This window comes from Aotus nancymaae, unplaced genomic scaffold, assembly GCF_030222135.1.
Source record: "Aotus nancymaae isolate 86718 unplaced genomic scaffold, 86718_ANA_hifiasm-v0.15.2.pri h1tg000072l, whole genome shotgun sequence".
Classification (NCBI taxonomy): domain Eukaryota; kingdom Metazoa; phylum Chordata; class Mammalia; order Primates; family Aotidae; genus Aotus; species Aotus nancymaae.
In genome coordinates this window covers 13,277,469-13,303,600 of record NW_026988487.1, presented here as the reverse complement: position 1 = coordinate 13,303,600, position 26,132 = coordinate 13,277,469, and the positions used below count along the sequence as shown (strand labels likewise).

Sequence of the window (26,132 nt, the reverse complement as noted above, 5' to 3'; positions counted from 1 at the left end):
CACCTTATCTGTACAAAGCCATCCTCTACCTTTCTCCGGAAGGGTGTCCTCCGTTTGTCTCTCCACCACATACTCCAAGGCTGTGATGACTCAGCAGTTTCCCCAGAAGATGGGAGAGATGTTTAATGGGGGCCGGGGGTGGGGAGCCAGGCCGAGGAAGCCCACTCTTCAATCTAACTATAATGCAAATAGGGATTCTTTTTCTTTTTTTTCATTCCTCTCTTCCTCAACCCATAACCAAGTCTCAAGTTCTCAAACATGTTATAGCGAACCCCAAGTTTCTCTTCAAGGAATCAGTATGTCAGTATGTTCAGCTCTCTTATTCTTTAATTCTCTGCTTTAAAGTTTAACTTCCTTGTAATTCCAGTAAACAACCTTCTCCACCGGTTGTAATCAGTAGTTCACATCTGTTCTGCACCCCCCACCCCCCCCCTCCCCGCGACCAATGCCATCCTGACTCATCCCGGTCACCTGCTCAGGTCACCTTCTTTGACCTAGGTCACTCCTGGCTACCTGTTCTGACCCACCCATAACCGCCCCTTCCTGCCAAAACACCCACCCTACCACTCTAGCTCGGACCCCTGCTCTCTTTAAAATAGCCAGTCGGGATTAGTCTAGCTTGTGCAGTCTAACCCTAGCCAATAGGGGAACGACACAGCAGTAGGGACCACCTCTGTCAGGCAAAAATACCCCTTCCCCCTTGTCCAAGCATGCAGCCACCATTGCTCTATCCATGAGCCGCACCCTTCTATAGAAGTAAATTGCTGAGAGGATTTATCTTCGAGTGCTATTTCTTTTGCGGCATTGAAATTTTACTTATAACAAACATAATAACTACATTTATTATTACAAACTATTTGCCAGAACAATATGCCCGGGGCTTTGCATATGTTAGTTTATCTTTAATCAATTCAGCAAGTAAATGCAGTTAAGTCCATTTTATTGAGGCTCAGAGACCTCAGAGCTTAACAAGTGGCTAGGCAGAATCGAAACCCACGTGTGCCCGATTCCAAACCTCCTCCAAATATTCCATGCTGTCACTTGTTAACCTGACCAAGCCTTGGGATACAGCAGCTACCTTTCAGGGGAAATTATTTTTTTCAAAGCAAATTAATTTCTACCTACTTTCAGAAAACAGAAGTGAGGTAGAGAAACAGCTGGATTGGTTACAGCTCCTTTGCCTTATTTGAACAAGGTTGAACAGTTGGCTATGTTTGATTGGCTGAAACTCTGTGACTGGCACGAGTGGAGGCTACACCTCCCCTTTTATAGTTCACAATACACAGAAAAACCTTTAGGCTGGACTTAAAATATCTAAGGAGGCAGCTTTAGGCTAAACTTGATTTAACACACTTCCCTGCCTTTTTACTGGACAAGAAACCCAACAACAGCAATGGCAATGCTAAACAGAAACCCCACCACCATCTCCTCCACCCCTGCTTCCCTCCCTTGGTATTGGGGACAAGGGTAGGCTATGGAGGGGTGCCAGACCTTCTGATTTTAAAGAAATCCGAATTTTTATTTTGAAATCCTGGCTTTTGCGTGGTGGTAACTAATTCAAATTTATAAAAACAAAACAGATTAAAATTATGTTCATGAAGAACATGGGGCCCTCAGGCCTAAGTGAGGAGAATCTGATGCCTTCCAAAGTTAATCTGATCAGTGAGTGACGACTAAAATGTTATTTCTGTAGGCAAATGGGGAAGGATGCTGGCCCAGCAGCAAGTACTCCAGGGGACCAGGCTTTCTCAGTGAGGGCCCACCCTGGAAACAAAGTGCCCGGCCTCCCAACTCTACCACTGACTTTGAGACCCAACGTTCACTTAAGAAAAGAAAGCCACCAGGAAGGCCTCGTGGCTGTGCAGGCCCCTGCAAGGGACCCTGATATCTCCCAGTATCATGATTCAACAGTGCCCCAAAGCAACTCAGCACCCCTGAAACCTCACATGTGGATGTGACTTGCCCACCCACAGTGACAGGCACAGCCAGGTCTGATTTAGGAAGATGTTTCGAAGCAGAGTAACTCACAACTTTCCTGGATCATCTCTAAACCAAAGACAAATTAGGGAATCAGTTTTGCCACCTGCTAAAAGTGAACTTGCAGGTGAAGCCACTCTGAAACCTCAGGTCTGAGAAGCTCCAATGCCCCAGGAGGGCATCCCACCTGCCAGGAGGTGCACAGAAGATGCTAAGTTGCTCAAAGCCAAGAGCAAAAGGCCCCTCTCTCCGCCCATACCCCAAAGTTCTGGAGAACCCAGCTGGGAGTCCACACTGCTTCCAGGAGAATTACTGCCCACCCCAGCTTCTGTCTAAAGAAGAAAATATGGAACTAGAAACCAAGAAGGGAAGACATGGATGCCCAGACCATCATAGGAGATGCCCAGCCCCAGCTCCAACAAGTCTCAGGGTTAGCAGGGTGCACATAGGTGGGGCGGCAGGAATGAGGAGCAGAGTGAGAGTGTCAGAGATCACTGGCTCCCTGTCTCTGCCTCTCTCTCCCTCAAGACCAGGAGATATGTTTTCCAGCAGGTGGGATTAAGATATTCTTTCTGATAATATTTAGAGAGCAGGGCCAGTTAAGCACTGAGATAACTCCCAGTCTGTGACAATCCAGTCACGTCATTAACAGGAGACTGCTGGTCTCCGTTCTCTCCAGTGGAGGGTGAGGACGGGTTTGGCCAACACACTACCCACTCCCCCAGCAGCTGGCAGAGGCTGATGTCACAAGCCATGCTGGGTAAGCTGGCAGCTCAGGGCCAGTTGGGTATCAAATAGTATCCAGGGATTTACCAGCAGCCACGGGGCTGCCTGGGGTCTATACTTAGAAATCTGGGCCGGCTGACACTGAGAGGCACCACACGCCCTGTGGCCAGTCAGGTGGACCAGGGAAATGCCAGGGGCAGCACCACTGGCACACTGGCCACATATACAAACACGTCACACTTCATGCCTGAACACGGGTGAAAGCTGGGATGAAAGAAGATCAAGAAGCAAACCCACGCTCTGTGTTTCTGTTCAGCTTTGTAGCTCAGAGCATGCCTCAGGCAGTGCTGCTGGAACACGGGGCCATCTGTGGCACCTGGAAGCCTGGTGTCTGTGAGCAGGTGCATCCCCCAGCCTCCTTGGCTGTGATGAAAGAGATCCTTAACCCCGACTCTTTCCCAGGGACTGCTCAAACCAGAGAGGCCAAAGGTGGGCTTCTAGAGTCCTGTGGGTGGTGATGTACGACCCTACACATACCTCTGAGGCCAGAGCCCAGCGGGGCTGGAAGGAGAGAGAGAGAGGAGCCAGTGGGGAAGGTTTCTATGGCAGCCCAGGCTGGGAGCTGCATGTCTCAAATTGGCAAGGGAGCACCTGACAGATGTTCCTCCTACCTGCACCCCACCGCTGGGGCTGATGGAGAGGGAGGAATGAGACCTGGATAATAACAGTCAGATATTCTGGGAGGCACAGGAGGGGCTGAGGCAAAAGCCTAGGTCAGGCAGCCTCCAGGGGCTTCCACAGAAATCAGCCAAAAGCCTGGGGATGCTGGTGTTGCTTTTTGGCCAGTTCTGCGCCCAGCCTCCTCACTAGTCCACCCCTAGGAAGAAAGGAGAACAAAGCCTTCTCCTGGGAGAGTCAGTTGCTTCCTTGAGGGCAACCCCTCCCCTCAACACCATTCCCCAGAGGCCAGCACAGTGAAGGAAAGAGCCAGACTGGGTCCCTGCAATGCCCCTCACCTCAGAGAAGTCGCCGCCCCTCCTTGGGCTTCAGATTTCCCATTTATAAAATGAGTGGCTCTGCCTAGAGCAGATCAGTGGCTCTCAGTCCGAGTTGTGCCCTGGAATTTGTCAGGGACTTTAAAAATGAATCACAATATTTGGATCCCACCTCAGACCAGCCAAATCAGAATTTCTGGAGGTGGGGACCACGAGGGCAGACAGGCGTCGGGGCCCAATGTCTGGCTAAAGTAACCCAAGGCAAGGTCTGGGGATGTCCAGATCAGAAGGCAGATGTGGCCCCAGCAGGGCTGTGCGTGGCAGCCTGTCCTCCTGCCTGTGCTCAGGAGGCCACACTCCTTCCGCTGAACTCCAGCCCAGCCCAGGCTCACAGCTGTCCCAGGGGACATCCTCTCCTGTGCACAGGTCCTTGCCTCCGTCCCCACAAAGCAAGTAGGGGCTGACAGTGGGGAGTCAGGCTTGAACTGGCACCTTCAGGACTGGTTTTTTCTCATGTATGCATTGGTACGCCTGGGATTGAAAGCTTGCCTAGAAAGAAGGCACGGAGGTTGATGTGGAGGGATACAGATCAAAGGGGAGAAGGAGATGAGGGGGGTTCAAGAAAGGGCGATAAGCATTTATTACACATTCCTTCGTGCCAGGCACTCTGTCAGATGAACCACAGAGGTCAGCACATGCAATCCTCGTAACACCCTGAGATGGGAGATAAGGCTGAGAGAGAGCGGGTAACTTGCTCAAGGCCACGCAGAACAAGGCCATCTCGACCTGCTGCCAGGCAGCCCTGGTGTCCACTGCCTTGCACCATGAAGTGAGCCCTTTTTCCCAGGGCAGTGTTTATTTGCCACCACTGGCATCACAGGTCACATCTGACTTCCAGACCCCATACCACTCTATGTCTGGGCCCAGTCAGGGTGAGCTCTGGCCGTGGGGTTTCAAGCAGCTGCAGAAGGCTCCTCCAAGGAGGTCTCTCTACTTTCCCTTTTAATCCCGCTTAGCCTCCTCTCCAGTCCTTTGGAGGAAGCTGGCACTTTCTTTTTTTTTTTTTTTTTAGGCAGGAGTTTTGCTCTTGTTGCCAAGTCTGGAGTGCAATGGCGCGATCTTGGCTCACAGCAACCTCTGCCTCCCAGGTTCAAGCGATTCTTCTGCCTCAGCCTCCCAAGTAGCTGGGATTACAGGCATGTGCCACTACACCTAACTAATTTTGTATTTTTAATAGAGATGGGGTTTCTCCATGTTGGTCAGGTTGGTCTCAAACTCCTGACATCAGGTGATCTGCCCACCTCAACCTCCCAAAGTGCTGGGATTACAGGCATGAGCCACCTTGCCTGGCTGAAGCTGGCACTTTTCAGCTCTGCCTGGGACCAGATCTTTAGCTTCCAGCTGCACCCGCTGTCACCACAGCCACCCCTTTCTCTCCAGCCAGCCCTCCCTCCTGGACAGCCGGTCCTGTGACTGCCTCCTTGCTCTCCCTATCAGTGTGGGAAGGCCCCATTCCTCCTCCTATAAACCCGGAGGTGTAGCACACAGTATGAGAACAGGCAAGCTTCTTCTGAAAGCCATAGAGTCTCTTCAGCTTTGTGGGCCACATGGTCTCGGTCACAACTACTCCACTCTGCCGCTGTGGCACCACAAGAGCCACAGACAACACATACACAAATGGGTGTGGCTGTGCTCCCATAAAACCTAACTACAGATACTGAAACAAATTTCACGTAGCTTTCATGGGTCACAAAATAGTCTGTTGTTTCATTCCTTCCAGGTTTTCTGAGCTAGTCCAAGAAGGGAGCCAAGGTCAAGAGCTCCCTGAGGTCTGCCCCGAGGATCACCTCCCTCTGCCTAAGGGATGCCAAGCCACATGAGTGCCTTGTGGGCCCAGAGCCCCGTGCAATCCAGAAGCAATGCTGCTCTGGGCTCGTGGCCTTACCTGGAGCCTAGCCAGGCCCTAACGCCTCAGTGGCTTAGAAGGTGGCAGATGGGCAGAACTCCTCAAGTCCATGTTCTTGTCCACCCCTACCCACTATCACTTACTTATTTTTTTAAAGAGACCAAGGTCTCACTACGTCGGTCTGGCTGGTCTTGAACTCCCGGCCTCAAGCAAACCTGCCTTGGTCTTCCAAAGTGCTGGGATTATAGATGTGAGCCCTACTCCCACTTTGGTGACAATGCACTTCTCTTCTTTTTGAAAGTTAGAAACAGATCCCACGTCACCAGCGACACCCTAACACCCAGGTCCTGAGACTCACTCAGGGCCGTGGTGCCTGGATTCTTACACAGTTTCTTGACATACTTCCCCTGTCACAATCAGTCTAATCATAAAAATAACAACTCTTGGTATTATCACCACTCTGTTAAGTGGCCTGGGCACAACTGCTTGGTAGCTAAGGGACTGAGAGCTTCAGAGAGATGAAGTTACTGACCTGAAGACACAGCAAGCCCTGAGTAATAGGGCCTGGATTTGGACCTTGGTCTGTGTGACCCTAAAGTCAGCACTCACAGTCTCTATAACAATCGGCCTCCCTGGCCTGGTCAACCAGAAGCACAGAGAGGCAGAGCTGGATCAGCCCATACAGCTCCATGTGCTTACGCTCCTTGTAAAAGCAGAATGCTCGGAACAAGTGTGTCCTACTCAAAAGCAGGAAATGACCAAACGCCATTCACAAGAAGAATGGGGAGGATCTATTTCAGGAAGATTCTAACTGATCCCTAGTGGCCTTACACACGGAAGACAACGAATAGAGTCATGAAACAGAAGCACCTTCTACCACAACATGCGACTTCTCCACACGTGTTCTATAGTCAGTTAGCAAAGCAGGGACTCAGAGCCCAGCAAATGGACCCAGCTCCAGGAAGTTATGGGAAGGTCTCCTGGGCCAGACCCCCGTGCCTACCTCATAATCCTCCAGCCCAGGTGGGCTCACGCCTTGGGCTTCTCTTGGCATCCCCAGAGGTGGGGGCCCTGTGCCCCTGGACACCTTGGCCATCACCCAGCTCCATAGGCGATGCATGGTGAGAGGACCCGAGCCTAGGGTCCCCAGCAGCCCTGGCCCCCAGTGCAGTGTCCCAGGGAAGAAGGAGGCAGGGAGAGGGGTTTCTGTTTTCAAGACTGTAGTAAACAGTCACTGCAGCCAAAAATAGTTCATGTCTGGGAGCTGGGGAGTCAGCACATATCTCCCGGGGCAGGTGCTGGGTGGGAGACACGCAGTCTCCAGCAGGCTCTGCAGCAGGGGCTGGGACCAGGCGCCCAGGATGTCCGGGATAGCAGGCCACCAAGAGGTTTTCCCTGACTTGCCACCTCCCTCCAAAAAATAGGACCCGAGTCAATAAGAACACTGTCACCTCCCTCCTTCCAATGAATCATCTGGGGAACCCCCACCCCCACGTGAACTCCAACTGCCCCCAAGCCCCTCCAGCGTCTCACATGCTTCGGTTGGGTGGTGTGGAGACCGACAGGAAGAACCCTGTGAACTGCAGCAGATGCCTGGGACGGTTCGTGAGACAGCCTTTAAAAGGATGCTTGCCTGTCAAAACTCCTAGAGGTCTACCCCAAAAACCGTGAACTTGAGTCCATGCAAATGAAAAAAATACATGTAGAAACAGTTACGTGCTGGCTATCAGTGGCTGGCAGGGTTATGTGGAGGTTTTATTTTACTTTCAAACTTCTCTGTATTTTTAAATTTTCCTACAATGGATGTTCATAATTAAGATTTACAGAATGCCGCTTTAAAATCATAATTAATGGCCAGGTACAGTGACTCACACCTGTAATCCCAAAACTTTGGGAGGCCGAGGCAGGCGGACTGCTTGAGTTCAGGAGTGTGAGACCAGCCTGAGCAACATGGCGAAACCCTATCTCTACCAAAAATACAAAAAAATTAGCCAGATGTGGTGGCGTGCGTGTAGTCCCAGCTACTTCAGAGACTAAGGTCGGGGGATTGCTTGAGGCCAAAAGATGGAGGGTGCAGTGAGCCAAGATTGTGCCAATGCACTCCAGCCTGGGTGACAGAGTGAGACACAGTCTCAAAAATAAATAAATATAACAATAATAATTAATAATAAAGTAATAAAATAAAGGAAAGATGCTCAGGCATTAGAGAGGGCATGTACGACATGGTCCTACCTAAGACAGTTTAGAGAGAGAGGGACAGAGAGTGTGTATTTCATGACCCATTCCTGGATATGAATCCCAGCGCTATCACTTAACATTTAGGTGACCTCAGGTAAGTGACAATTCACTTAGTTTCTCCATCCCTATTTTAAACTGAGGATAAAAGCATTGTCTCCTCATACAGTTACTGGGAGGACTGAATGAGACTCCATGTAAAGCTCACAGCTCAGTCCCAGGCACAATGGGAGTGCCTGCTAAAGAATTATGGCATAAATTCATAAATAAACTACAGTGAAAAAGAAAAAGAGAAGGCCAGCAAAGTTGACTGACTGGAAGGAAATGCATCAAACGGTTTACAGTGTTCCCTTTGAGTAGTGAGGTTACGGTGCAAACCATAATAAATGGTGTAGCTGTTATTGTTTTCTATACTTTACACATTTTGAAAATAAACATAAATGTAAATTATGGGATATTAAGAAAACACCTAAAAAGCTAAGAGACAATGGTTGCCTCTGAGTAGGGTTTTCTTTGCCTTTCTATTATTTTCTAAAATAAACATTGATTTCATAGTGAAGAAAATGAGAAATGTTATTAAAAACAAAAACTGGAGGGTGGGCTCACCTATTGTTTTCTAGAAACATGATCTCTGCAGACCCTTCCTGTGGAGCTGCAAAGCCTCTGACAAACCATCTCTGAGGGAGGAAGAGTTTTTACAGGTCTCTGCCTTCTGTTAGCAGGGCTGTCTTTCCTCCAAGAACCCATTTCCCGAGCACAGGTGGCCCTGACCCTTCAGGCCTGACTTCTCCACCAAGGTTAAACCTTCTGAGCCAATTGTGGGGTGGGGGGGGGGGTCTTCCCTCTTCCTAGCCCAGTGATTGGTTATAGTATGAGCATATGAACAAGGCCAAGCCAATCAGAGTCTTCTCTGGGATTTTTCAGCTATTTTTCAGGCAAGGGAAGCAGCCCTTTATGGACAAGCATTAATATAGTAGAAGGTAGTGAGGTCCAGCTGCCTGTGCCATTCATACCTGCCATGTGGAGTAAGCCTGTCCCACAGGCACATCCTAATGGCATCATCTGAGCCCCTGCAAGCAGACTTCCTTGGATTTGTATTGCCTAAACTGGTAAGTCTCTGTTTTAATCCAACAGGTATCTGAACTTGCTATGAAAAAGTTCTAACTTGGAGTAAGAGAATATAATAGCTTCTATTAAGTAATTACTATGACCCTAGTGCCATGCCATTCTTCCATTTGTCCATCTATCCATCTCATCTAGTCAACAAATAGCTACTGAAGGCCAAATGCTCATGCCTGTAATCCCAACACTCGGGGAGGCCAAGGCAGGCAGATCACCTGGTGTCAGGAGTTTGAGACCAGCCTGGCCAACATGGAGAAACCCCGTCTCTACTAAAAATACAAAAAAATTAGCCACGAGTGGTGGCGGGCTCCTGTAATCTCAGCTACTTAGGAGGTTGAGGCAGGAGAATTGCTTTAATCCAGGAGGTGGAGGTTGCAGTGAGCCAAGATTGTGCCATTGCACTCCAGCCTGGGTAGCAAGAGCAAAACTCCAACTCAAAAAAAAAAAAAAAAAAAAAAAAAAAAAGCTACTGAATACCAACCGTGTGCCAGGCACTTACTCAGCACAGGAGATACAAAAGTGAATAAAATAGTCTTTTTCCTTAAGGAGCTTACATTCAAATAAAAACCATAGAATAAAAAACAAATAAAAGATATAGTTAAAATATGTAATTGGAGTTTATGAATGAGTGCTAAAAAGGAAAGAGCATGCAGATAAAGTGGCAGGCACGGCAGGCCTCTAAGCTTCGACAAGGTGGCCTCTCTCAAGAGCTGACTTCTAAGTTCCGGTCAGAGGATGAGATGGCACCAGCCACAAGGTACAGCAACTTCCAGGCAGAGGAAACAGAAGATACAAAGGCCCTGGGCTAAAACAGGAAACCATCTGATGGGTTCTCCTGCCGGTGGCAGAGTGAGGAGAGGCAGGGGATGACGTGGAAGAAGGTGGCAGATACTGGAAATTAAGAGGTCTCAAAGGTAGGGGAAGGGGTTGGATTTTGTGCTAAGCGTAACAAGACACTGCCAGAATATTTAACTCAGAACTGTCTAGCCAGGTTCGGTGGCCTCACGCCTGTAATTCCCACACTTCGGGAGGCTAAGGTGGGAGGATTACTTGGAGCCAGGACTTTGAGACCAGCTTGGGGCAACAGAGTGAGACCTAACCTCCAAAAAAATAGCTGAACATGGCGATGCACACCTGTAGTCCTAGCTACTGGGGAGGCAGGAGGATAGCCTGAGCCCAGGAGCTGAAGGCTGCAGTGAGCCCTGATGCACCACTGCACTCCAGCCTGGGCAGCAAAAGAAAGAAAAGGAAAATGGAAATGAAAGGAAACAGGAAAAAGAAAAAGCAAGAAAGTGAGATTGAGATAACCGATTTGCTAAAATCAGTCTTTGCTCATGAAGAATGAAATGAAGAGGGCAAAGAGTGGATATAGGGAGCAGCAGGGGAAATCGCAACAGTCCCCAGTCAGGACCAGGGAGGTGGCAGTGATGGAAAAGGGATGCAGAGGGACCTGGGACCCATACTTGGACAGAGGGTCAGTAGGATTTGCTATTTGATTCCACGTGGGCATTGAGGAAGCAGAATGAATCAGAAACACTCCCAGGTTTCCAGTAAGAGCAGCTGGAAGACAATAAGCAGGCTCAGAAAAGTCAAGGGACCTGTTCAAGGTCAGAAGGCTGGCAAGTGGCAAAGGAAGAATTCTGTCAGAATTGTATCTTCCTCCAAGACCATTTACTTCCAGAGGTGACACTCAAACAATTTTGTTTTCCAATCCTGTGGCCTCCCTAAAGGTACACAGCTAGGAACAGGGGCCATCAAAATTTATGTGCCATTTTTTAAAAGGGTAGTAAGAGAAGAGATTGCTGCTTTATAATAGTTAAAACATGCAGTGTTGACATAAATGTTCCCCAATGATATCTGGCCAGTCAGATCTGTTCTAGAGCAATCCTGCCTTTGAGGTGATCCCAAGAGGAGGAGGCAACAAGCACAAGCTGACTGCTCAGGACCAGGTAGTCCCCCAGAGGGGGCTCAGGCACATGCTACACCACAGCCGTCTGATGACAGGGCTACAGGTACACAGTCCTGCTCAAGTCCAGCCTGTTGCCAACAGAAACCTGGGGCAGCTTGAGAGCCCTGGGACTCGGCAGGCCACCGACAGCCACCTCGTCTTCACCCTCCCCAGAGATCCTTGTAATGCAACCTTCACTGGCCCAGATGAGAGCTCCTGAGACACCTTGGCCCAAGAGATCAAAATTCTTTGGATACTCTTATTTGAATCCAGTCATTCAACAAGAACACCCACCACATGCCAGGCACTGGGGACAGAGCTGTGAAGGAAACGGCCAGGTCCCCACCAGCATGGTGATTCTAGTCTAGTCAGTTTTCACTGGACTGGGCAGCCCAGAAATCCAAAGCATTGATCAAAAACACCAGGCAAGGCCGGGCGCGGTGGCTCACACTTGTAATCCCAGCACTTTGAGAAGACACGGCGGGCAGATCACTTGAGGCCTAGAGTTCAAGACTAGCCTGGCCAACATGGGAAAAAAACCATCTCTACTAAAAATACAAAAATTAGCTAGTATGGTGGCACGTTCCTGTAGTCTTAGCTACTCAGGAGGCTGAGGCACGAGAATCACTTGAACCTGGGAGGCAGAGGTTGCAGTGAGCTGAGACTGCATCACTGCACTCCAGCCTGGCGACAGAGTGAGACCCTGCCACAAGCAAACAAACACACACCAAGCAGTACAGGACGAAGCAGGACATTCATGCGCACGATTTTTCAGATTTCATGAAGCCAGGGGAACCCCCATTCTGAAAATGAAAAGTGGGTACCTTTGGCTCAAGATTAGAAAAATTAATGACTTCATCTGTTGGAGAGAGTGATGTCTGCCAGTTCCAGAAGGACAGGAAGTCAGGTTCAGTGCCTAGAACAGTGCCGAGCACACAGGTGCTAAGTATACACTCGGAGTGAATAAATAACTGAATGGATGTAGGACCTCAGCTCTGTACCTGACCATGCTTTATCCCTTCCCCACTCCCTGGGGCCGTCACTCAGGTGTACACCCTGGTTATTTGCAGACATGTGCATCATGCTAGCTGTTAGCTTCCAGGACAGACTATTTTGTTCATCAATTAATCCTCTGTGATAATTAATCAGGGTTCCAGGCTAAAGGTAAGTGATCAATGGGTGCATATGAGTAATGAGTGAATGTAAAGGAAAGAAGAAACGAGGGGGGAAGAGAGGGAGAAAGACACACACACACACACACACACACAGAGGCAGGCAGTCAATTCATTTACACAACTACATACCATACAGTAGCCCCAGACTGGGCTACTCTGGGTAAGATATTAGATGATAAAGTTGTGTGTGAGAAGGAAGTACAAGGACCTGAGTCTGAATCCTCATCTTACCATCAGCTTGCAGGGGATCATCAGATCTCCCTCTCTCTGCCCCAGGGATAAGGATGAAACAGGATGACATCTATAAAATGCTGGCCTTGTAGCATGCCCCTTCTTTCCATGCTCCAACTTCAGCTCCTCCCCTCACTGGCTGGGTGACACAGGCACGCCAGTCCACCACTTGCCTCCATTTCCCCATCCTAAGTGGGGAGCTGTGTGGCCCAGCACCCCCTGGGCTGGTTTCAAGGCAGCCTGTGCTGCTGGGCTGGCACATGGGCACAGATTCCTCCAGGAGTCCGGGTCAGGGTGTGTGCCGCTTCCTGGGGAGGCTCCCAGTTGCCAAAGAGCATGGTTGTTAGGACAGCTGGGCCTCTGGCTCTCAGAGAGAGAGAGTGTGGGGTAGACAGGAGGAAGGGTGGGAAGGAGAGGCTAGGAACGAGGGCCACAGTCATGCCCACTCAAGCTGCACCCCAGGAGCCACACATGGGCTCACTTTCCTGGTTTCGATCCCATGCATCTTCCTGCCTCACACAGCCTACACTCCTGGTGCCCACACAGACTCCAGCCACCCCCAGCCACCGGGAAACCAAAACGGTGTCAGGAATCAGGTAGCTTTCTCCCCATCCCAGGGAGAAGGCCTCGGTGCAAACACAGGAACGCAAGGACAGAGGAGAGGGGAAGAGAAACATGGCCAGTCAGGATCACAACAGAAATCCCCTTACCAGATCTGCCTGCATCTTCAGTTCAGGAACCACCAGCAGCAAGAGCTTATTCCGGGGAACCTGTGGCTATCGCCCTGGAATCCCAGACTCTGCAGCACCCACCTCTCCCAGCTAGAACTGCTCCCAGGCAGTGCCTGCCACTTCCTTTCAACAACTTCCAACCGGGAAATGGCTAAAGAAAAAAAAAATGGCTTCATGCCAGCAGGCTGAAATCATTTCCCCAGCTGCAGCCAGAACATGAAGTTGTGACTTTTACATGTAACCTGTGGGGCAGGGGCAGCTGGAAACAGCCAGTGTGTGACTCCAAATGTCCAGGAGCGGGGCGGGGCCCTGCCTCTTAGCTCGCTCCCATCTCATTTCCTATCCCGGCCCTTCCACCCTCCAGCCACGCGGGAGGCGGCGCTCCTCACCCCTCACTCTCAGCCCATCCCCATGTGAATGCAGCCTTCTTGCTAGGAGTTTTATTTTCCTTTAAACAATTCTAATGTTCATTTGGAATTCCTCCGCCTCTCTCACACACGCTTCCATGATCCCCTCAGAGGGGCCCCAACCCCTACACCACACACAGGGAGAGCTGTAGGAATCCACCCAGCTCCCTGCCAGGCTCCTCACAGACTCCTCCTCACATGCTTCCCATGAGGATGGCTCTGATTTCCTCATCCTCAGGGTCTCTGCAGATATTCTTCCCACCACCTGGTATGCTCTTGCCCTTCCTGGACAGCCGTCTTTCCCTGACCACCCAGGATGAGTAGCCTGCTGGCTCCAACAGATCCCATCCCGGAGCCATCAGGGCATCTGGTGCTCCGCTCTCACTTCCTGTTTCACCCCAGTCGGTGCACTCCTGGGGCAGGGAAAGGTGTCTTAGCATCTCAGCTCTCATCACACAGCCCTGCCCAATGCAGCCATAGCCAGATGCCTATTCAAATTAAAATTCATTACAATAAAATGTGAATTTCAGTTTCTCAGTTGCACAACACACACTTCAAGTGCCCCCAAGTCACATGTGACTAATGGCTACCACGCTGATGGGCAATGCCACGTTTTGGACAGCGCTGCTCTAGATGAAGGTCTAGTGGTTGGGCAAACACATGGAGGTATCACCCAAGTTCTGTCTCCAACATCTACAGACAGAGAGGAGAGAAGAAACCAAAGGTACAGCACACAGCACCACAGCAGGCTCGCAGCCGCAGAGGGCTGACGTCTGACTCAGGTGGGAACAGAAAGAAACCCGAGCAGGGCCACCTCAGCCACACCCGGAGCCTGGAGGTGCAGCTGCCGTGCTGTGCGACCACATCCACGTCTATCCCCTCTCTCTTCCTCTAGCAGAAACGGCATTATTTCCTGGAAACTTTAAGACCGCAAACACTATCCAACCAAAAGACAAAAGCGGAAATGGTATTTAGATAACCCTGCAGGGATGGCCCCTAGGAAAGCAACATGGAAAAGGAAGGAGATACATACACACAGACGGCTGCACACACAAATGGTCTGTGTCTGTGTCTCCTAAGGGAAAAATAAAGGTCCTAGTCATGAAGCCATGAAGAGTGAAGGTCAGCAGAGAACTCAAAGAGGTCTCGGGGGCAGCCCTCGGGCAGGTCATCTTCAGGCACTGACTGCACAGATGCTGGGGTCCCTCATACCTCCAGGTTAGCAAAAGAAAACAGACAGACTTCACAGATTTTGTTCCCTTCCAAAGCAAAAAAACCCAGACATAAAGACAAACAGATGCACAGATAATGAAAGAGACCTGTTTTCAAGTCTGGCATCCTGACCTCTGTCCTATAGTGACTTCTGTACAGTCCTTCACCCAGTAAGTATTTGCCAGGGCCTCCCCTGCACCAGGCATTGCAGCTGGGCACCCAGCCTCTTCTGGGCATGGGTTCTTATCTTCATTCAGGTGCTGAGCCACCTGAACCACCAAGATGCCTGATGTCACTGTGTGTGTGTCTGTGAGCACGTGGGCACCCCTCAGACACAGGCATTCCTATCATACCTTCAAGAAACTGTATGTCTTACTACTCTTCTATTAAAGAAGGATAACCTGAATTTTTATGGATAACAGAGATGACATTTAGACTGAAAACCTGCAAAATGATATCTATTGTATGATCCCATTTCAGCAAACAAAAAGAGAGAGAGAGAAGGGAGTAAATTTGCACATCATTTTAAGTGACCATAAAATGCATGAAGACATCTGGCAGGTGCACCAACCAACCTGTTAGCAAGGTGTTGCCCCTGGGAAGTGAAAGAGGAGGAGGGCCTTTGCTTGCTTTCTAAACTTCTGTGCTTGTTTGGTGTTGAAAAGTTTAAAACTCCCATCTCTCAGTAACAACGGATACCTGATCACATCTTGTGAGGGCTAAAGGAAAAAAAATGGGTGAAGATACAAGAAGGCTTTGCCCAAAAGCCATGGGAGAGAAGCCTGACTTGGGGGCACAGGGGACAGGAGTGAAAACATCGTCTCTGGTCTGTGTGGCAGAGTTGCAACTGCTGCACACAAACTACACAGGAGCCAGCAGGAAAAGCACATGATGAAATACCTCGAGAAGAGGGCGCGGTACACCACTTACAGGAGGGCAGACGCATCAGAGAGGCAGGGCAGGGTCCCCATCCGGAGGGTTCAGGGGAAGGCGCCGCTCCGCGTGGTCTCTCCCAACCATCTTCCTGACAGAACTCCCCCTACTCTAGGCTCCTCTGCTGTCCAGAAGCAGCAGCCATCTGAGAAAAGGACTTAAAAAGCCACTTAATCCATCATTTCTCATATGGACAAACTGAGGCCCAGAGAGATGAAGTCACTTGCCCAAGATCTCACATTGTGTAAAAGGCAGAGAGACCCACTCTAGATACCCGTAGAGTCTCAGGTCCTGCCTGGGTCAACCACGGCCATGGCCACGCACTCCATCCTGCTTCCACCGGACAGTGGTTCTGGGAGGCAGGGTTACCTGTAGTGCTACCTGTAGCAGGGTTACCTGTAGTGTTACCTGTGGGCAGTGTTACCTGTAGTGTTACCTGTGGGCAGGGTTACCTGTAGTGTTACCTGTGGTTAGGGTTACCTGTGGGCAGGGTTACCTGTAGTGTTACCACCTGTAAGCAGGGTTACCTGTAGTGTTACCACCTGTAAGCAGGGTTACCTGTAGTGTTACCTGTGGGCAGGGTTACCTGTAGTGTTACCTGTGGGTAGGGTTACCTGTAGTCAGGGTTACTTCCCTGCAGTGCCCACCACAGTGGCCAGTCTCCAGAGGTCACACCAGCACCAAGTAAGCGTGCTGTGCCTAATACTTTCCTGGGAAGAGGGGGCAGACGCCATGACTTCCTGGCCTCCTCTGACCCCCTAGGACTCCTCCTGATGCTGGTGGTGCTTTTGGGTCCAACCTCTCTCACACATAGTGGGAACTATTCCTTTAGGGTGCCGACCTCTGCAGTCTGACCTACCTTGGAGGAGATTTCTCTCCAGGCCAAACTTCAGGGTAAGGCAGAGGGGTCCAGCTCTAGCACCCTCCAAGTCAGACCAGCTGCCCCACAGAGACCCCCGAGGCCAGGTTTCTGGAGATCCTGTTGGGTTTTAGGTCCCTTCTGAAGCTTGACAAAGGGAAGTTCCTTTCCCCGCAGACCTGGATCAGGGCTGTCCCATGAAGGCACTGGCAGGACCTTGGCACTCCTCCGGCTCCGTGTGAGCTGGGCTGTCCTATTGGCCTTTTGGGGACTCTCTAGCTTCCTAAATAACAGGAGGGCTAAGGTCTAAGGCAGGCTGGCCAGGGAGAAAATGCAACTTTACTTCTAGCCTCCAAGGCACCAGGCCAGTCTGGACATAGCAGAGGCCACACCACCCCATAAAGACCTGGGCACCCTAGAGGGATTCCTAAGGCAGGACCAGGCAAGGCTGGAATCTGGGCCCTGTACCCCACCAACCATTTAACATGCCCAGGGACCCTGCTCCCTCTTCTGCCTCTCTGAGTCTTCTTCTGTGGGCACGGCCCTACGCAATTTCTTGGGAAACACACAGGGACAGGAACAGGGGTGCACTGGGGGTCTTGACTACCGCCTAGCCAAGTACACATTTGGAAAAGGTATACATGCAGTTTACTGTCTGGTCCAGTGCACCTGAAATGAGAATCTCATTAAAAAGTTGAGCAGGTAGGCATGGTGGCTCACGTCTGCAATCCCAGCACTTTGGGAGGCCGAGGCAGGAGGAGAGCCCGAGCCCAGGAGTTTGAGACCAGCCTGGGCAACATAGAGAGATCCTGTCTCTACAAAAACCAAAAATATATATATAGCCAGGTGTGGTGATACACACATCTGCAGTCCCAACTACTTGGGTGGCTGAGGCTGGAGGACCACTTGAGCCCAGGACATTGAGGCTACAGTGAGCTGGGATCGCACCACCACACTCCAGCCTGGGCAACAGAGCAAGACCCTGTCTTCAATAAATAAATAAACAAACAAATAAAAATAAAATTGTGAAGAAAAATACTGCTTTGATTGTCTTATTGTATTTTAAAGGACACTTTGGCAATATCCATTAAAATTCAGCCTAGCAAGTTCACTTCTAGGATTTTTTCCCTGTAGAAATATACAGGTACACAAAGATGTTCTTGGTAGCGGTGTTTGTAACCATGGAAATACAGATCAGTAAGGAGAAAGAGCAGGCTGCAAAACCAGATGCCTGGTCTGATCTCATGTGTACAAAAGAGATAACACACAGAGGAATGTGAGGGCTAGAACATGTCCACAAAGATGAGCAGCCTTCAGGGAAATGGAGATGCAGCAGTTTTCTTTCACTTTATCTCCTTTGTCCCCTACAATAAACACATCTCTTCTAATAAAACCAATGGTTCATTTGGGAAGACGAAAACATTCCAGTGGTGACAGCTGCACAACAATGTGAATGTATTTAATGTCACTGAACTGTAAACTTAGAAATGATTAAAATGGTCAATTATGTGTATTTCACCACAGTTTTAAAAAATAAAAACAATAAAAGTAAAACAACACAGCAGAGCAAATGACTCACCAGGCTCCTTGAAGACATAACTGATTCTAGAAGTGAGGTTAGAAAATAAAAGGAGGCTGCAGCATATTGTAGTGTCAGAAAGCAAAGAAGTGCTCAACACACACGTACACACACACACACACACACACACCCCAAACAAAACTCAAGGATGGGGCATGTCACAGGATGCAGGAACAAACCTGCAGTGGTACCATCTCAGCTCACTGCAACCTCCACCTCCCAGGTTCAAGTAACTCTCCTGCCTCAGCCACCCAAGTAGCTGGGGTTACAGGCGCGTGCCACCACACCTGGCTAATTTTTGTATTTTTGGTAGAGACAGGTTTCACAATGTTTGTCAGGCTGGTCTCCTGGCAACTCCTGAACTCAAGTAATCTGCCTGCCTCGGCCTCCCAAAGTGCTGTGATTACAGGCTTAATTCTTCCAGCCAAAGCTGGAAGAATTCGAGCAATAAAATGAATTATGTAGTACTGGACTAGAACCCGACGTGTAAAAGAAAAAGACATGAGCCTATACTGATATAAATAAATGATTGAATGAATAAATAAATGGAGGAGAAAAGACAACTCTCTCCTACAGAAAAGTTCCAAATAGTCTGTGTAGATATACCCCCGGAGAAGATGGAGCTTAACTGACCTGCTCCCTAGGCCCCCAATCCTAAGGGAGGGCTCACTTCCAAAAAATAAAGTAGTGTCAAGGTCATGAAAAATAAGGAAAGACTGAGAAACTGTCACAGAGCAGAGGCAACTGGAGAGAAATGACAAATTAAAATCACGTAGAACATGTGGTGCCTGGACTGACCCTAGAAGACAGGAAAGTAAAGGGAAAACAGGTGAAACCCAAATAGTCCGGAGTTTCATTCACTGTAATATACCAGTGTTATTTCCTCAGTTTTGACAAAGGCACCCCGGTCACGACAACATTAACGATGGGGAAACTGGGTGAGGGGTACAGACAAGAACTCTCTGTACATTCCCGCAACTTCTCTGCAACTCTAAAATGATTCAAAAATCAAAAGTGTATTTAAGAAAATAAACAGTGGTTTAGATCAGTGGTCCCCAACCTTTTTGGCACCAGGGACTGGTTTCGCGGAAGATCATTTTTCCAGGGACAGGGAGCTGGGGGATGGTTTCGGGAGGATGGTTTCGGGAGGATTAAAGTGCATTACATGTATTGTGCACTTTATTTCTATTATTATTACATTGTAACATACAATAAAATAATTATACAACTCACCATAATGTAGAATCAGTGGGGGCCCTGAGTTTGTTTTCCTGCAACTAGACAGTCCAATGTGGGGGTGATGGGACATAGTGACAGGTCATCGGGCATTAGATTCTCACAAGGAGCACACAACCTAGGTCCCTGGCGTGTGCAGTTCACAGCAGGGCTTGTACTCCTATGAGAATCTAATGCCACTGCTGATCTGACAGTTGGTGGAGCTCAGGCGGTAATGCGAGCGCAAGCAATGGGTAGCAGCTGTAAATACACTCCTCCTGCCATGTGGCCCAGTTCCTAAGAGGCCAAGCAGACCGGTACCTGTCAGTAGCCCTGGGGTTGGGGAGGGACCTCTGTTTTAGATGACAATAATCCACTTAGGCCTAGTGTTCCAATATTGGAATGCTAAGCACAAAGGAGTTATTTATATCCTACCGCTCAAGATCACTGCCAAGGTCTGATTGCAAAAATGCAAAAAATTGCACCCTCCAGCATAAATGGGTTAAAAAATCAAAAGATTCTCTCTCTGCCAGGCATGGGTTTTTAATGCTGTTTGGACTTTGGCTCCTGAATACTGCACCTATCTTTGATGGGCAGAACGTCCAGAGCCAATTCCAACTGAAAGCACGCAGAATCCATCAGGGCCAGGGCGGCGGGCAGGGGCAGCAGTGGGTATCGAGTCAGAGTCCAAACAACTGTCTGGGTTAAGAAACAGAATAAAATAGGCCCACAACCCTGGGGCCAGCCCTTGGAGCCCAAGCCCTGGGGAGCTGCTCAAACTCGGGGTTCCCCCATTACTAGGCTTCCACATATGGACAAGGAGAAACTCCTAGAGGCAGAAGTGAACCACAGTAGCCCTCTCCCTAGTCCGTAGGAGCTGAAGCTGGGTTTACTAAAGGCAATAGCCTTTTCCTTCTAGGCTTTAGAATAGTCTGGCCATAGTCCAGGAACTGACACGAGATTTGGGAGGAAAAAAAAGAAAAATCTTGAGAAGCGGTTTCTGGAGAGTCTGGGGAAGATGGAGTGACAGCAGCTAATGGTTCCGGGTGGTTCTCAAAGCCCAGGAAGAAAGCTCCTGGGCCCGCTCCCCAAGGACTTCCAGCAGGCTCCTGCAGCCCAGCCCGCTCTCCTTCGGCTCCCCACCTGCTCCAGCCTCACTTCCTCCTGGCCCAGCTGGTGAGGATGCTCTTGGTACCAGTTGGGGGGACGGGAGGAGGACACTTGGCCCAGCTCTGTCAGGCTGGTGTGCTGCCCTCTCTGTCCTAAGCTCTGGGCCAACTGCTGGCTCTTGATTCAGAAAACTGCCTCTAGTCAGCCCTTCCCAGCCTTCCTCCACCCCTCAGGAGGCTGTTTAGAGCTGCCCTGTGTGCAGGCCTCTCTAGCTGCCTCTGTTGGGTTTGGCTCTCACCTGGGATTAACAGCAGCTGAGGGTGAGAGAGAGGTGGGAAACTGTTAATTTTTCCTCCTCCACCCCCTCACTCCCACAACTGCCTGTGCCAGTAAACAGCACATGGGTTATTCACTTGTATTACAAAGGAGGAGACTGATGCTTGGGAGGTGAAAGGGTTTGGGCAGGTCCCTGAATCCAGGCATCCCAAGGAGAGAAATGGTTGAGATCAAGGACTCAGAGTCAGGTGTGGAGGGGCACTCAGCTCTGCTCCTTTCTGGCTTTGGTACCTGGTGAGTTTCTGCCCCCACTGAGCGCCAGCTCCCTCAACTGTGAGATGGGGAAAATGGTCTCTATTAAGCAGCATGCTGAGATAATTAAATGAGATAACACATCAGCGCACTCATCACAACACACCAGATGTGTCAACTTGGAGGCAAAATAAGTCAGAGGCTCTCAGGGGCCCTGGGACCCCACTGTGGCCACCACTGCAGCTCACTAACCAGACAGCAGAGACCTCCCAGGAAAGGGCTGCTCGGGCTCCTGGCAGCACAAGCCCTTCATGAATGAGAAAGGGCAAGGGAAGAGGGGAGTGCTACTGCACCCAAGAACTCTTCGGGGCACTGGCCCCAGCCTTCCTGGAGAGGGCCATCTTCCCTGGGGCCATCAACTCTCCCAGGGCTCTCTGGAGGTGACTCATGGTGGCCAGGCATCGCTGGGAAGGGGGCTCTTTGGAGTCTCTCTTGCAGGACTTAAACTGAAAGCCAGAGCTAAGAGTAAACTATGTCACCACCCACTCGGGGCCAAATCCTGGGCTACTGGAGACATCTACTGCATCACGATGAAATCCACTTATTCAATAAATAAATAAATAGGTATTTATTTTTGTATCTGTCACAATCAAGCAACTGCCATATAGGGCCTAATAGTCAATGGGGATTTTGTGGCAAACAAACTCAAACAGCAAGGCCCTGTCTCATGGAGCCACAAACAAACCCAAACACACACAAAAATGTTCCCAGGGGGAACAGGCAGACCAGAGACAACAAATCAGTTAACACTCCAGAAAGTGGCTGGTGTCGATGAGAAAATAAACCCAGGTGCAATGGTGAGAATGATGGGCAGGGGTGATCTTCAGATCACACCACCAGGGATGACTGTCTGGAGGCGGTGACAGCAGACTCAACACCAGAAGGATATTCACGGGATGAGTCATGGGCAGAGCACTCCAGGGAGGGGACGAGCAAGGCAAAGGTCGGAGCCAACTGAGCAAAGGAGAAGGTGAGGGAGCAGAGGCGAGAGAGGCTAGATCATGGGAGGCGTCTGGCGTTTGTCCTGAAGGAAACGGGAAGCGCTGGAAAAGGATGGGATCTAACATCACCTTTCTAGGTGAGGACGCTGGCTGCTGGGTGGAAAATGGAATGCAGGGGGAGAACAATCAAGCCGTGAAGGTGCCACTGCCAGGTTCTGCAGGAGGCAACAGCGGCCTGGACCATGGTGCCAGAGGTGAGGAGCGAGTGTGCCTTGCAGGAGAGCCACAGGGCCTGGCCCGCACAGGTAAGAGCAAGGGAAGAAGCAGGGACCCGTCCTGGTTTTTGCCTTAGGCAACTAATAGACAATGCTGCCATTTACTGGGATGGGAAGACGGGGTGGGAAGAAAACGTGCATGTCAATAGCCAGGGAAAAGTAAGAGCCCTGCTTGAAACATGTTAGTTTCTGAGATGCTTCTTCATCTCCAGCTGGAGAGGTCACTGGGTGCTGGAGTGCTCCTGCTGCTGCGCCCTGACCCCAGCATGCCACAGAGCTCTCTCCGCCCAGGTTTCCACTCCAGTCCCCCACTCCAAGTGACATCCTGGTTGCCAACCCCCTCTGGCTTTTGGGCTCTGCGGTCTGCCTGATCCCTGGATACAAATGAGCTTGCCCCTCAGTGACCACTAAGCTCTGTTGCTTCACTCATAACTTCAAATGTTTCAAACGTTACCTGACTCAGTATCCCCTATAGCTCTGGGCCTGGCTGGAAGACCCCTGTCCCAACTATCACCACAGAGCTGTCTAGAAGCCAAAGCAGCCCCTGCGGCTGACCTGACCTCCGTGGTACTGGCCTCCGCCCCAGAACTCCTGGCCTCTCTCTCAAAGGTGGACATAGATAAAGCTGGATCCCCTACACATTTCAGATCTCTGGAGAGAAATCCTTTGGGGAGCTATGCTATCCGTAAAAGATGTCTTAGGACCGGAGAAAGAAGTGAAGTGCCCTCTGGAGTCCAGCATGCCTGGGTCTGAATCTTAAGGATGTCTCTGCTACTAGCTCTGGGACTGACATAGGGCCCTCGTGTCCTCACCATAAGCTGAGGACAGAAGTGTGAGCAGAAGCTGCTTTCTGTCTCTGAGCTCTTGGGGAGGGGAGGGGCAGAGGGTGGTGGGAAGGCAACAAGGTAGAATCGGGGGGGTGCTGAGGGACCACTCAACTCTTCATAATCTCCAAGTCCATGATTTTATTATTCTTTTTATTTTGTGTGTGTGTGCGGGTGTGTGTCAGGGTCTCACTCTGTCACCCAGGCTGGAGTGCAGTGGTACCATCTCAGCTCACTGCAACCTCCACCTCCCAGGTTCAAGTAACTCTCCTGCCTCAGCCACCCAAGTAGCTGGGGTTACAGGCGCGTGCCACCACACCTGGCTAATTTTTGTATTTTTGGTAGAGACAGGTTTCACCATGTTTGCCAGGCTGGTCTCCTGGCAACTCCTGAACTCAAGTAATCTGCCTGCCTCGGCCTCCCAAAGTGCTGTGATTACAGGCTTAAGCCACCGCGCCTGGCCCTCATGATTTTAAATCAGTAACTCATCTACACGTTCAATCGCCTTCCTATAGGCAGAAAACTGCTGGGCAGGCAGGTGGGTGGGGAGATGGATGGAGACTGTAGCTCATTACACATGACATCTGCAGGTATATTTGACTGTGAGGGACCTCTGCCTCATATAGCAGTTACTCTTCACCTTCACGCTAGCCCAGCCCTTTCTGCCAGCTTCTTGAGAGTCACAGGTATGAGCGGCCTGGGGGCCTGGGACAGCTCCAGGACTACCTGAGGTGCAGAGAGCTCTTGGCACTGAGCCCCCCCATAGGTTCCCCCAATCACCAACACCCCATGATGAACCCTTTGATGTTGGTGTCACTTTCATCTGGGAATCTCTCCTAGGGAAAATTCCTAATGATACAAATTGCTTCATAAATAACATTAAACACTATGCTCTCATAGCCAATGGCTGGAACTGACCTCTGCCTGGTACTACGTCATAGATGTTCAGTAAAACATTAACAAATAACAAATATACTGTAAAAGGGAGAAAACATGTTGGTTAGCATTTCAAATGGTAAGAACAAGACATAATTTATTCAGGATGGTTTAATCCAGTTTTGTTCAGCAGAAATATAATGCAAGCCACATACTTGGATTTTAATTTTCAAGAAGCAACATTTTAAAAAGTAAAAATATAGAAAATTAATTTAAATGTTTTATTTAGCCTAATATATCCAAGAGCATCATTTATACTAGATATAAAAAGCTACTAATGACTTATTTCTAATGAGTTGGTATCTTTGAAGTTATAGCACATTTTAATTTAGACTAGCCATGTTCTAAGTGCTTGGTAGTTATGAGGCTTGTGACTACCTTACAGGACAGCCCAGATAGAAATTTTTAGATTTCTGTATTGGGAGGAAAAAAAAAATGCCAACCTTGATGATCATAGATTTCTGAGTAGCAGAGAGTATGCATGTGATTTATTTCCTTCTCTGTTTCCAAAGTATTTACATATAATGCATTCATGCTACTTTTTACACAGTAACAAAAGCTAGTATTATTAATTTTGGGGTACAAGTAGGGGATTTATGAGATCTGACTGGGTGAACCACGCCTGCCAAGTAGGATTGATCTGCACCCCAAGAGAGCTGACCTGCACCCCTGGCACCTGGCACAGCACACATCGGGGCAGGCTGGTTGGTTAGTTGGCTGGCTGGCAGGTGGGTAGGTTACATAGACATGCAGAGAGAACGATGGAAGGAAGACAGCATATTGTAGCAGTTTGAAGACTAAACTAAATTCAGACTCTGGTTTCCAAATTCCAAGGCTATCATTTATTAGCTGTGTGATTTTAAACAACTTACTTCACCGTTCTGTGCTTTACTTTCCTCATATATAAAATGGGAACAATGATAGTAATTTTCTTATAGGATTTCATGAGAAGTGAGATTATCTGTCTTACAAAACACAGAAACATTTAACACAGTGTCTGCCACGCAGCCGATGCTTCCAGAAATGCTGACTGTTGTATGTGTGGTGAACAAATCAGTGGCCAGGGTAGCGCTGCCCTAGCTCATCAGACAATAGCTCCCAGGGCACTTGTCCTAGCCACATGTACCCTGGATCCCTCCTGGCTGCTGCTGTCCCTCCCCATCCTCCTTCTCAAGAGTAGAGCGCATCACCCCTTAGCCTTAGCCATGGGGAAGCTAGCCCTGCAGTTTGTGCGTGTGCCCTCTGCTTGGCCCTTCATGCCTAACCCTGTGCAGCCCCGACCTGCATACCTGCACCACCTCCGGCCTCACGTTGAAGGTGTACAGCCAGTCGCTGAAGCGAGGGTAGCTGTTGAGCTCTGGGGTCCTCTCGCCGGGAGCCACACTCAGCTTGCACTGCCGCTGCTTACAAATGTACCGGACCAGCTTCGCCTGTGGGAAGCGCAGAAAAGAAAAGTTTGTGTTCATCTGTGGCCCAAGCACGTGGCAGGCTCGAGCACGCTATAGAGGAGCTCAGGCAGACACAAGCAATGCGATGAGGGAGGGGGTAAGCTCTCCTCTTGCTGTTGGCAGGGGAGGGGGAAAGGGAGGAGAAGGGTCTCAGAGAGCAGCCAGAGCCTGCTGGCCACCCACAAGCCCCCTGCCCCACCCAAGGCAGTCAATACTGCCCACCTCAGGACATAGAGAGTCATGGGCAATCAGAACCGAGAGCAGGGTTAAACATAAGGCAGACTTCCTACCAGCCTGGCCAACATGGTAAAACCTCGTCTCTACCAGAAATACAATAATTAGCAGAGCATGGTTGGTGGCGCATGCGTATAGTCTTGGCTACTTGGGAGGCTGAGGTGGGAGGATCGCTTGAGCCCAGGAGGTCAAGGCTGCAGTGAGCCATCATCATATCACTGCACTACAGCCTGGGTGACACAGCAAGACCTTGTCTCAGAAAAACAGGAGGCTTTCCTGCCAGGGTGGGGTCAGGGAGTTGGTAATTGCTAATACGGAAGACCTGCTGGTTTGGGGAGAAGGCTAACCTCCTGCCTAGGGCTCTTCCAGTCTAGAATCCAACTGGCTGGGTTGGGATCCAGGGGCTCAGTCACACCCTAGCTCTGTGACTTTGGACATGTTACTTAATCCCCCGTAAAGGTCTCCATCTCCTCTTCCAGAAAAATGGGGATGATAACAGAAGCTGACTCTCAGAGAGAAAGAAAA

At 49.8% G+C, this 26,132-nt stretch overlaps 1 protein-coding gene across 2 annotated transcripts in view; it reads right to left on the bottom strand.

Annotated features, from left to right (window-relative positions):
- The window catches only part of KSR1 (kinase suppressor of ras 1), a 172,045-nt gene that overhangs the window by 53,366 nt on the left and 92,547 nt on the right, over positions 1-26,132 (bottom strand). For both annotated transcript variants that reach the window (XM_012449403.3, XM_064367629.1), the window contains exon 2: positions 25,215-25,355. In XM_012449403.3, the coding sequence (XP_012304826.2) occupies positions 25,215-25,355 (141 nt within the window). The remainder of the gene's footprint in view (positions 1-25,214; positions 25,356-26,132) is intronic.